Genomic DNA, 13254 nt, shown 5'->3' on the forward strand with positions numbered 1-13254 from the left:
GAGCTATGTGATGTGTATGACACTAGCCAGTGGTTCTCAACCCACAGCCCATAGCCCATGTGACATCCTCACATAATACACTGTGGGCTACACAGGTAAATAGACTGAGAACCCCTGTGCTATAAAAACATGTAAGAAAACAGGTTTCTGCTTCCAAGTGTTGATAATCTAAAAACAGATAAGGGAAAGTAAAATGACTGGTCAGATATGTTTGACAAGTCATGTTAGTTCTAACAAATCAGCTTAGGATTTTCACGTTTTAAAAATTAGTATATTACAAGTAACTTAGTTTAATTGAAGGGTTACAATATGAGGTAATGCTTAAAGAATAAAACTGCACAATTTGACCCCATTTGGTAAGATACTAAGTTTGTTTCAAGTTTTCAAGTATTTTCTATGATGACTTACTCTCCATAGTAATGGTAAAATATCCTGACAGCGAGCCAAATTTTATTCTCAGTTACATGGACACCATTCCCATTGTCTTTAATGGCATTTACTCCAGTATAGCCATGAACAGAACGGAGCCCACAAACTTTAATACATTTTTAAAATTTAGATGATTAATTAAAAAGTTAATTTAAAAAAGAAAATCAGTTATGCATTTTGTCAACTGGACATCATTGACGGGGGATAACTGCAACCACACAGGCAACAGTAACTGAAAGTATTCTCCAAGGAGAGATCCTAAAAATCATCCTGGCAGATGAGTGCATGGCTAATGCAGGAGGTGTGCTCCCTTCTGAAGGTCCACTTGGTAAGAACCTCTGTCTGCCACCTGCAAACAGGTGTGTTGGTAGAAGGACTTAACTGCATGTCAAAAGGAATGCTATGAAAATTTAAAACTATCATGTCATGGAACTTGGATGAGATGTTATCCTGTCTCTGGATTGGGATCAGATAAATCCTGCTGTCTTCTGTGGGCTTTCAGTGCTGGGGGTTAGAAGAGTGAAGGCGGGACGCAGAAGACACAACCAAAAGAGAGGATATGCTCAGGTTACTAGAGCAGGAGCTGTAGGCAGACAGGCCCTGTGGAGGTCCCAAGAATTGGAAAGGGTCCTAGCTGGAGGTCAGAGAACCCCAATCTTAACTCCTAAATAGACTATTTGAGTTACTTTGTGCACATTCTTTCTACCTACAGTAAACAGAGCCCTAAAGAAAAGGACAAAATGCCTAATATGGGCATGGCTGATTGTCTGTCCCCAGCTGGTGACTTGGGCCACCAGCATACAGCTGCAATATTAGCAAGTCAATAACTATTCTATGGTTGCTCCTACATCAGGCACAAGTAGTGCAGAGTCTTGGTAGTGCACAGTCTTGTTCAGGGGTGGGCAAAAGAACTTCCATGGGCTGCATCCTGCCTGCCAAGCTGGTTGATCCGGCTCATGGCTACCCTGCCGCACCACCATCCCTAGGCTAATCAAGACCTAGGGATGGAGGAGCACACAGTCTATTCCTTCTGCTAAGGGCATGCAGCACCAGAGGGAACCGCCAGCTGTTTTTAACAGCTGGCTGTTCACTGTAGGTGCCGTGCGCCCCTTGCAGCGTGGGGGGGGGAGGGTAAAGACTTCACATCTTGATTGGCCTGGGTCAGGGGATGTGCACAAAGTCTCCTCCCACCTCCACAGGTGGGCGGAACCTAGAGGGAACCGACAGCTGTTCAAAACAGCTGGCGGTACCCTCTAGGAGCCCGGGGGTAGGAGGCAAAGACTTCACACGCTCCCCCACCCGCAGGTCAATCAGGGTTTGTGGGGGGAGCACAGGAAGAGTTCTGGCCCTGCCCTTTTTGCCTGAGGCCCCGCCCCTTCTGCGGCAGCCCAGAGCCATTTCAGACATTTGTGACGTGGCCCCCCCTTCAAAAATGATTGCTCACCTCTGGTCTTGTTAATGAAGGCTTAGGGACATAACATTCAGACTATGTCCTACCCTTTGTTTTCAAGCCAGTAAAGAAACTTCACCACCCAAGCTGCAGATTAATGCTTTGCAGCTGCTTTTGAATCACATGAACATGTTAATGAAACCAAATGATTGGAAAAATTACACTATAAAATGCAGAAGTAAATGTGCTAGATTTTTCATTAGTTTACATTCTGACTTCCTGTATGTGATACAATGCATTGAAAGGTCATAAACCTTACTGTGACAGACACCTGTTCCCATCACACAATTCAATATATCTGGCAATGCATTCCAAAGAAACGTGGTACCGATGAAGATTCTCTGGCAGTAATTCAAGAAAGACACTTGCCAGTACCAGTACTATCCTATCATTACTACAATACTTGCTAAAATGTCACAATAACTGCAGACACCACAAAACACAAATACTCAAGGTAAATGTGTATTAAATGTCTTTGTGTAAACTTACAAAAAGAATCCAAGTAAAACTAAAATGTAATTATAAGTGTGTTTATTTTATCTCCTGCCAGCAGATGTAGCTGTGGTGCAACACACAATGCAGATGCTGTTCTCTCCAATTTGGTCATTAGCTAGCTCTGTCGCTAGATGGTGGATGTTAGATAAGCATGCTCCTGCTCTGCTGGCTAGTCTCCTAGGGAAGATTTTGTTTTGCATAGAATTAAGTACAACCTTGATTTTTTACCAGTATTAATAACCCGGGCTAATAAACACCTCTGCCTTTATAGCTGTGCACTATAATAGATCACAATAACTGCAGACATCATTTTCACCCTTAATTATACCAAAACTGTAAAAACAACTCAAGCATCACTGTCCTTTCCTTGAGCCACCTCTGTTAACCCTTAAATAGCTTTTAAATATCATAGCAGCCTATGGTTTTAATTCTATAGTTCCAGGTAGGGCCCAGCACAGGAATATTTAAAGCCATTCCCATCCTGCTAGGCAGTACCCACTCCCACATTCCTGCTATTATTGAAGCAGGTCCTGTGGGATCCCAATCCCATTGCAGGGATCTACTTCCATGTATGCAGAAGACAAGTTACGTGAGTTGCTCACCATTTCCTCCCCACATATTTTCGCATGTCAGAATTAGATTAGTTTTATGGCTAGTACATTGCTACCAGGGTCAGATCAATGAAGTTCAAAAGCTTTAAGATCTGAGTATCACAAATACTACTGAAGCCAATAGGGGATGCAGGCACATTTTTATTTAGGTACCTAAGTATGCAAGGAGGGATCTAAGTTTAGGCACACAAGTCTGAAACAAACTAGAATCACTATTGCAGCCTTAACATTTTTATGTGCAAAGGAACTTTAAGTTCACTCTTAAAAGTTAACAGTTAGTAGACAACCAATTAGTAGACAGCCAATTAAAGTTGATTTTTTTTTGGCCTGGTACTTAATCATTCCTCTATTACATATTAAACAAACTAATACATTTTTAACAGAACATTTTGCAGGTCTGTGCCTCTGCTCACATTATGGTAATTGATAACTTTCCAAAATGCATGTACTTGTTTCCCTGGAAACAGGAAAAAAATATCAGAAACTCCTGGTCAAAACAATTATGTCTAAAACATGCAATACTCGACTAAGGGAAGGATAGCAATGTTACAATATGAGTTTCTAGAGACTGAGATACTTGGGAGCGATCTCTGGAAACTAATTATTAAACCCTAGATGATGCTGTTTTGATATTCAGCCCTTTTCTGTGTATTATGTTAAAGGGTTTGCCAAAGAACCCACTGAAATAATACAAAAATAAAAAATGACTTGCATCATAAATGTATTCAGATGAACTTCTTTGCTTTACATTCTGTACAAACGAAAACTGCCACTGGTGAATACTAACCACTGTCCTGTTTTTGTTTCTCCTCTCCTGATCTTATCATGTACTTACTGAACTTAAATGCAAATATTTAACTCTCTAGAGCTCTGTTTCTCAAAGTGATGCAGATTCCAGGCTATGCAGATTCCCACCGCTCCCCTTGGCTATAAATGACAAAGTGGAGCCAATGGAAGCCACCAGGCTCTGTGCCTACAGAGCCACTTTGAGAAAGCTGCCAGCAGGCTGCTCCAGTGTGTTTATCTAAAGGCCACAGAGCCTTGCAGCTCCCATTGGCTCCAATTCGTCAGAGAGTCCATCATTTACTCTAGTTCAAACCGGCAACTGACCCAGGGATGGGCAAAAGGGCCTCTGTGGGCCGGATTCAGCCCGCCAAGTGGGTTGATCCAGCCTGCGGAGTTCCTGCCACTCCCCCACCCCCAGGCCAATCAGGGCCTAGGGGCCAGAGAGCATATGGCACTTAAGAATAAATCCTGGCTTAGAGTCTACAGCTGACTCTAAGCACCATGTGTCTGAGGGCAGGGGGTGAGGTACTTCGCATGCTCTCCACACCCCCAGGCCAATTGTGGCTTGGGTGTGGGAGGAGCATGCAAAATGTCCTTCTGCCCTGCAGTGTCCTTGCAGGATGGGGGCAGGGCAGGAGAAGACTTTGTATACTTCACCTTCCTACCCCGATTGGCCTGGGAGTGGATGGGGAAGCATGCGAAGTCTCCTCCCACCTCAGCACCTAGAGGGATCTGCCAGCTGTTCAGAACAGCTGGTGGTTCTCTCTGAGTGTGGGGGGGACAAAGACTTCAGGGAAGTATCCTGGTCCTGCCCCTTCTGGCATGGCCCAGAGCCACTTCAAAAATTTCTGAAGTGCCCCCTGGTCAAATATAATTGCCCACCCCTAAACTGACCCATTCCCCATGCAGCAGAGGAAGGGGAAAAAACCCACAACCCTGGAGTCGCCACATATCTGATCTGGGAGAAAATTCCTTGCTGACGGCAAATATGATGACCCTGGACATGTGGGTAAGACCTGCTCAATAATCAGTGCTAATCCACATGATATGTGGGATATATCAGTTTCATTAATATCTGAAGAATTAAAAATCTAATGATATAATATAAACAGAACAGTATACATTAGTGTGGGAAAAGGTAGACTATTGGGCCAGTGTCACCGTAGATCTCTATTTCTCCACTTAATAAAACATAATTATCAGAAATTACTGACTAGAGCCAAATCCTGCCATTGTTTGGCACTGCTTTGACTGAATTAAAACCAGCACTATGCTGTGAAAAGCACGATTTTGACTACTAAGCAATGTGCTGGAGCTCAGCATATAAAGAAAAGAGGATGAGAACACCCATGTAGATCCCCCATTAGACCCCACTATAGCCCGATAAACTGAGTTTAAACGAAATTGCATTTGCATTTGTCTCATGTCCTAACTGAAAGCTCTGCCTGCCTTCAATTGCTCCTATTAAGAATGAAGGGATCTGTGTATGGAACACTATGTTGGAGTCAAATGTTCTGCTAGAAAAAAACCCAGGAGAAGTAGGGGCATGACACACAGGACTTACCAGTAGAAGAAGAGTTTTGAAGTAGTTCACAGTAGGGTCTGAAGGAGGAGTGGCGATAGGGGAGTTGCTTAATAAGGGAAATATCACACTGGAGTATTTTTTCCATTTGGGAGCTCAGAGAAAAGCTCATGCTGGCTATAGAGATTTATATAGTTTGTTAAAGAGACCAAGATAATGATCTGTTCATTAATATATCATCTTGGGAAGCAGACAACTCCACCAAATCTGTAGTCATAGGGAGCCCAGAGGGCATGTCCCACTACAAGGGACAAAACGAAATGCTTGTGTGGTCTTTACTGTTCGTATTCAATCCTGAGAGTCACTGGAACATATGCCTCTCTGTGCTGAAGGTAGATCACTGAAGTGTAGACGTAACCAAGCTATCAGAAAAAGGTATGCAAATTGCGCTCTGCAATTTGTGTTCCTTTTTCCAATAGTTTTTTCAGAAGGAGCTTTTCCGAAATGTGGCCTGTTTATTACACTGAGCCAAATTTCAGAAAAGCTTCCTCTTTCGGAAGAGCCCTTCTTCCTCATGGGAGGAGGAAGACAGGGCTGCCAAAAGAGCGTGTCAGCTCTTCTGCAAAAAAAAGCAGAGTTCCCTGGATGCGGCGGAGTTTTTCCAGGTTACCTCTGCTATCCCGGTAACCCCCCATAGTGTAGACATAGCCTCGCCCTCTTACAATTATCACTTGTCATTTTATTGGATTTTAATGTGAACAGGCAGATCACTGCTGCACCCATGGATGGTGTTTGCTCCTAATTCTGTACAAAGTGGGTCATGTGAGGTGTCAAATGAAAGTTTATGCTCTGCTGATTCCATGTATGCTACTCATATACTTGTATGAGGTTTGTATGTGCAGTTATGAATATGGGTTCTATTCTTGTATTTTAAATGTTCTCTGTGTGGGAGGGAGCAATGGGCCTGGACCACCTATTGTGAGGAATTATTATTCGGTGAATGGCTGTGCTAATTAGCGATGCTTCATGGACAATGGCACTCAGACTTGCCAATACACACCTGAGGAATGCACCTGGAAACATGCAAATCGGCCAGTGCATCATGGCTACTTGCATATGAAACAGACAGGTCACTTGATCATGTGACCCAGCTCTAGTTTGGGAGGCAAGAGAAATTTAAAAATGTAGTGAAGCTGCCTCCATTTGTCTTCACTCCTGCTCCTGATTCCAGATGCATCCTTGCTAGGGACAGAGAGCCGGGAAGGATTTGCTAACCCATCCTGATACAGGATTTACACCAGAGACTTTTTAGCCAGCTGCTAAGAGCCTGCATCAAGCATTTGATTGATGTATGTAATCCATTCTCTTTAACAGTCTCACACTCAGCCCTTTTCTTTCTTTTATTAATAAACCTTTAGATTTTAGATTCTAAAGGATTGGCCCAGCGTACTCTTGTGGGTAAGATCTGAGGTACAAATTGGCCTGGGTCTGTGGGACTGGGAGAATCTGTTCGGAGTTGGAGAGGCTGGGTTTTATAACCTCTCACCTGTGTAAGGTCCAGGTCTGGTTCTGGCACAGAGAAAGCTGGAGTGTCTGAGGGGCTTTGCTGTGAGGCTTCCTGCTGGCCAGATTGGCAGCTGAAGTGCTCTGTCTGATTGGTTTGGTGTCTTATAGAGGAGAACCCCAGTTGTGGGCTGTAAGTGGCCCTGGTTTGGAGCAATTCGCCCTGAAAAGACTCTCTCAGCAAATACCACTTCCCCGATTTAGAACTTGTAAAATAAAAGTCTTCTAACCTGAACCAGCTGGGGTGCTGCTTGGTTGGTCCCGTAGTGCTACCCTTTGGGGATGTGGGACCAACCCGGCAGCACCCCAGCTGCTCTTGGGGACGCCTGGGGAGGAGCAGCTGGAGTGCTGCTGGGTTGGTCCCACAGCGCCGAGGTGTGGCGCTGCGGGACCAACCGGACAGCACCCCAGCTACTCTGTCCCAGGCGTCCCCAAGTCAGCCGCTGCTGAAACTGATCAGTGGCTGACTCCAGGAAGCCCGGGGCAGAGCCCAAGAGCAGCTGGGGTGCTGCTGGGTTGGTCTCGCAGCGCCGAAGGGCAACACCCCAGCTGCTCTGCCCCAGGCGTCCCGGATTCAGCCTCTGCTGAAACTGACCAGCAGCAGCTGAATCGGAGACGCCTGGGGCAGAGCCGGACTATCGGAAGGGGGGGCTAGGAAGGGTCTGGGGTGGCATCCCACCCCTCCCCAGATTCCTCATACCCCCTCTTCCGATAGTCTGGCATATCTGATAATCCGGCACCCCCTGGGTCCTAAAGGGGCCGGATTATCAGAAGTTTACTTTGCAACCCCTGCTGCAGCTGCATTATTATTGTTCTAAACCTCCATCACGAACTGTGGGTGCTTCCCTTCTTTTCTTCTTGATCTCAGCCCAAGCATATGCAAGCACTAATGTGGAGGCAACATACTGACAAGCATTTTTATTCATCAGGCCTTTATTAGCACACGGCTGGAGAGCTGTCTTGACTGCTTTGACAATATTAACAATCAGATAATCTCTTGGGAGAGTTGTATAATATCACAGGCACAGTGGAAAGAACAGCTAACGTATGTACAGATTGTTAGCTGTGTCTTCGCACGCATGCCCATACGCCACACTGGTGCCTCTCTGAAGTTGCTGTCTTGTTCTACAGAATCTCAGCTTTCATTTTTTTCTTAATCATTTCTTCAACTCTTATGGTTGGAAAGAAAAGCTCAAATACATAAAACAAGAGCCACCCAAGTCTACAGAGAATCTGTAACAATAGCCCCATTCATCTTAGTGAGGCGTTGATTCAGATTACTAGTGATAATAATTTAAGATGTCAACTAGGGATGTGAAGGACTAGTTGACTAGTTACTTCCTCCCTCCACTCCTTGCTGCCGCTATCACAAAGAGGCAGCAAGGGGGGGGAAGAGGCGGGAATACTTCAAAGAGGCAGCGCCGTGTGGAGCCTTGGGCTAGATCCTGGGATCCACACGGTGCTGCCACTTTGAACCGGCGCATGCAGCCCGGGGCCAGCTTTCAAATGCTGCATATGGTGTTTCAAAGTGGCAGTTCTGCATAGAACCCGGGATCAGCTGAGGACTTTCCCGCAGACCCTGGGCTCCATGCAGTGCTGCCGCATTGAAACACTGCTAGGAGCCTGATGCCGGGCTCCCTGCGGTGTTTCAAAGTGGCAGCACCTCATGGAGGCTGGGTTCAGCGGGGGGAGTCCCCCACTGATCCCGGGCTCCGAACATCGCTTTTGCTTTTGAAGCGTAGCAACAGCCAGGGCTGTTGCTATACTTCAAAGGCAGAGGCGCCCTATCAACTAATCGAATAGCTGATGCAAAATGCATCGATTATTCAATTAGTCAATTACTTGCAATTTAACATCCCTAATGTCAACATTGTGCAGATCTTTGGTCATCCCTCTCCTTTCTTATGTGAGGAATAAAATAATCTACTACAAATGTATAATTTTGTATTCACAAGTGTGTGGTATTTCAAGATACGACTAATGTTTTTAACTCACTTGAAAAGATGTTAATCACAAATTGCCTAGCAGAAGCTATTTAAGCCTTGCCAAAAAAAGGAGCCAAGTTCAAGAGCTCAAAGAAACACACACACACACACACACACACACTGGAGTTGAAGAACACACACAACTATGTTTAAACAGAAAAATATACTGTTTGTAGTGTCTCCTTTTGAAAACTACAATTGCTGGAGCTTATTTTGTGGGTAGAGCTTGAAAAAGCTACCAATTTTCTTTTTCCAGTTTAATCCATTTTCATACCCAACTTCATACTGTAATATCTTTTTGCAATACTGTAGGGCCTGTCTAAATTTTCCTCAAAAAGTTTACCTTCAAACAAGCATTTGAGAATTTGCTCAAAAAATTATTTGTACAGTTCATATTCTAACTAATTCAACATTTTGGAAGCATGTGGTTTTTTTACATTAATTAAAACAGGTGCAAAACATTGCATTGATTAAACCACAAATATTAATTATAAAATTAACCAGAAAGATAGGAATGATTTATTCTTTTTTGATAGAACATTGCATGTCTGTATGCTACAATATTTTAAAAATATTTAACTCTCAGTTTTCACACAGGTTGATGCCATGTGAAAGGTAAGCCCGTAGCACAGACATACCTGGTTTACAAAAAAATTACACTATATCATTTCAGTGTTGGAAAAATACAAATGTTACTAGTCACTAATATATTACCCAGTCTGGAATGCAGAGCTGTCAGAAGGGCAGGTCATGAAATAAAAGGGAAACTAATTTCCTTAAGGTGACAAATCTCCTCATCTACTAATACTTACTAATTAGCACACTTCAACACATTCAAATTACCTGACTATATGCCTCCAGGATACCTGCTGGCTGCTTCTGGGACACAGCTAGCTGCCCTAGGACAGGCAGGCACCAGGTAGCCTACCTGAGTGTCGCTGACCAGGAGCTGCACAAGTAAGCCCGAGCCCTAACCCCCAGCCCAGAGACACCTCCTACACCCCAAACCCCTCATACCTGGCCTCAGCCTGAAGCCCATACCCTCAGAGGCTGTACCCTCCTGTACCCCAACACTGAGCCCCTCCCCAAACTTGAACATCTCCTATACCCCAAGCCCCTCATCCCCAGTCAGAATCCTTGCACTCCAACCCTCTGTGCCAGCCCTGAACCTCTCAACCTCAGCCCCATCCCAGAGCCTACATCCTCAGCCAGAGCCCTCACATTCCTGCACTCTAACCCTCCCCACAAAGCCTGGGCCCTCACCTGCATTCTGAACTCTTTGCCCTCACTCCTGCCACATGAATTGTGTTATATGCACCAATATGAAAGTGATATGTCACAGATCACCTCCACATTGGTGCACAAAATAAAATTAATTATGCTCAGGGGAGGGAAAGTTAGAGGGAACACTGGTCTCAGTCATTTTACACTGTAAAATATATCAGACACACCTAGTGTGAAATTTATTTCTAGTTTTTCTATAACACCATTGAATAGTAGTGATCTTGTTAACATTTGACAGCCATTTCCCTGAGTATTAGCTACAGGCACAGGGCCAAATGGGACAATGTGTGAGTGAGGGAAAATGGATTTGACCAAAAGTGATAGAATTAATCATAAGCCTGAATGATTTTAAAGGCTTCAGAACATTAGCCTTTCATACCAGACTAGGAGAATAGCTTGTTTGTCTGGATTCTGCAAGAGTTGATTTATGAATACGGTAATTTCCATGTAAATGTATTCAAATGAGAAAATGGTTGCCTGTAACTTAATTACAACTTAAACACGATAAAATTATCATCAAAGAGACCAGGAAATCTTTTGGAAGTAATAAAAGATATTATTCAGTAAATAGGTAATATTGAATAAATTAGTCTGGGAGGTGTTGTATATTGGCATATACAATTTATTAAAAGACATTTAAGATTAGGAGAGTAGTAGGAGCACAACTGAAAAAAAATCTATTTCTTAACTTAGAAGAAAATGAAATAAGGGAGAACATACTAGGTCAAATTCAGACCTAACTTACTTCTTGTATCGGGTCTGAATTTAAACCCCGAATTTAAAGCCCTTTAAAAATAAATATACATACTTCTTAGGCAAAATAGAATCTATGTATAAAAAGGTTTTTCCTGATGGATGACAGAATGTTCCTGCCAGGTGACAGAATGATGTCATCAGCATCAACAGGCTCTCTCAATGAAGCGAAAGCAGCCAGAGAGAAGGGAATAGGGTGAGTAGAGGGAGCAGCCCCCTAGTATTCTTTAAAATATTAAATTTTCAGGGGAAGGAAATAACTGATGGAAAGAATATGTCTTGCTCTTGCAAAGATAAATCGAGAGATGTTTTGTCACAAGGAGAGATTTTGTGATTTCTTCCTTATCTGTATTTTTGTAACTATTTTCATTTTAAGATTTAAGCTAGAGATGTAATATTTAAAAAGATATTCCTATGTTAGTACTTTTTATTTTTACAATAAACAACATAACCTTGTTTGACAAAACTATTCCATTAAATAGATAAAAATACTATCAGACCCTGCATTCAATTGATTAAGAATGAAATGTACTTTGTCAAAGGAGCACGGAACACTGTAAATATTGTCTTTTCTTAATACTAGGACAGCAGAATGAATTGTTTTGTACAGCAACATTCTCTTAAGATCTCAATTTTACCTAGCCGCAGGAAGGTTGGGAAACTGAATTTGTGGCTACAAATTCTGAGTGTCTGAGGAGGCCTAGCTGATCTAAAATGATGAATGCAGCATAGGACTAAATATGAAAAGATGACAGGCAACACAATGTGGGCAACACTTACAGGCCTGAACAAGCACTGCCTAGTCAGACCTAGGGATGTAAGCGACTAGTTGACTACTCGATATGCATATGCCCAGGGCTCGACAATCAGTGTAATCTACTTGCCCGTGGTGAGCAGATTAGAAGCCGGCACAGCTGCGCAGCGCAGTAAGCGCATGCGTAGCATGCCGAACCGCACGGCTGGTGAGCGGGGCTCACCGCTGCTTGTCAAGCCCTGCATATGCCTATCAGGCAGTTGAGTAGTGACTCAACTAGTCGCTCCCCCCCTTTCTACTTCTATCAGAGAGAGGCAACAAGTGGGCGAGCAGGAGTTGGTGCTGGGAGAAGCTGGCTTAAAAGCTGGTTCCCCCCAGCACTGTGTCCATAGGGGGTAGGAGAGGCAGACTAGTGGGGGACTGGGCATCAGTTGATTCCTGACCATGCCAGGTCCCAGTCGCTGCGCCTCTACTTTTTAAATGTACTAAGCACCGCTAGGCGCTTAATACATTTAAAAAGCAGAGGCACATTGTCTGTGCAAGCCGGGACAGCTGATTCCTGGTTTGCACTCAGTCTCCCGGGTATGCCTCTGCCTTTTAAATTTAAAAGGGGCTAGCTCTTGGGGCCAGTAGCTAACCCTGCTGCAGCTCTGCAGTTTCCCCCCTTATCAACTAATTGAATAGTCAACAGACATTCTACTGACTACTCAATTAGCTGATTAAATACAATTTAACATCCCTAGTCAGACCTCTGTACTTACACTGAGCTCATTACAGGACGTGGGACATGTTTGTTCCAAGTATCAAGGAACTATAAACTTTGATGAAAAATTAAGCATATTTTAGTTCTGTGAGTATAACAAAGCATTCTAAAGTAAAGGGTTCATGCTCGTGTGTATTTGCCTCATTTTGTCCACTGTATATCAGTTAGTGCAAACCAACTACCAGAGCAAAAAAGGTTTAAAATAAAAGCTGTACACAGTCAAGAGAATTTATACCATTTTTCTAGAGACTAGAATTGACCGCTAAATACAGATGTGGATACAATACCAGTGGTTAGTTTTAAACTTTACTTCTGATCTAAAAATGAAACCCCATTTACAGCATAATGGAATTACAGACTTGCTTTAATGACAACAACATGAGTTGGCGCCACTGTAATGAAAAACTGAAATTAATTTCTTAAGTATGATTTACAAAAGGCAGTACTTCGTGTCTCTATAAGTTTTCAAACATGATGGTGCTCTAAAAATACCTGATCAAGATTACTAACAATATTCAGTTAGTCATTGATCCTTTAATGTACTAGTGCACTTTCCCTTTACTGATTTATTTTGGCAAGGTTTCAAGAGTCAGAAAAAGAGATTATAGGTGATGAAATATTAATGAACAATTCCAATCTGCTTCATACTTGGGATCTTTCTAATATTATTTTCTTCTCCCCTTTGCCTCCTCTTTAGAACAAACCCTCTCCCCTAAAAAAAAAAAAAAAAAAATTAAAAAAAGGACCATGGAACATGGAACAAACTTCATGTAAACTTGCCATGAAATAATTATACAGATTGAACCTCTCTAGTCTGGCATTCTTGGGACGTGACCAGTGCTGAATCTGTGGAACCATG

General features: G+C 43.1%; 1 protein-coding gene across 3 annotated transcripts in view; it reads right to left on the bottom strand.

The window, feature by feature from the left end:
• Positions 1-13254, bottom strand: part of TMEM242 (transmembrane protein 242) — a 45745-nt gene that overhangs the window by 11821 nt on the left and 20670 nt on the right. Inside the window, exon 4 of one of the 3 annotated variants that reach the window (XM_075924518.1) lies at positions 12620-13107. The exons of 1 other annotated variant lie outside the window; for it this stretch is intronic. In XM_075924518.1, coding sequence (XP_075780633.1) covers positions 13015-13107 — 93 coding nt within the window. In that variant the 3' untranslated portion in view covers positions 12620-13014. Of the gene's footprint in view, positions 1-12619; positions 13108-13254 lie in introns of those variants that run through there. One more of the 3 variants, XM_075924519.2, reaches the window with a different exon arrangement.

This window comes from Pelodiscus sinensis, chromosome 3, assembly GCF_052426305.1.
Source record: "Pelodiscus sinensis isolate ZL-2025 chromosome 3, ASM5242630v1, whole genome shotgun sequence".
In the NCBI taxonomy this organism is placed as follows: Eukaryota; Metazoa; Chordata; order Testudines; family Trionychidae; genus Pelodiscus; species Pelodiscus sinensis.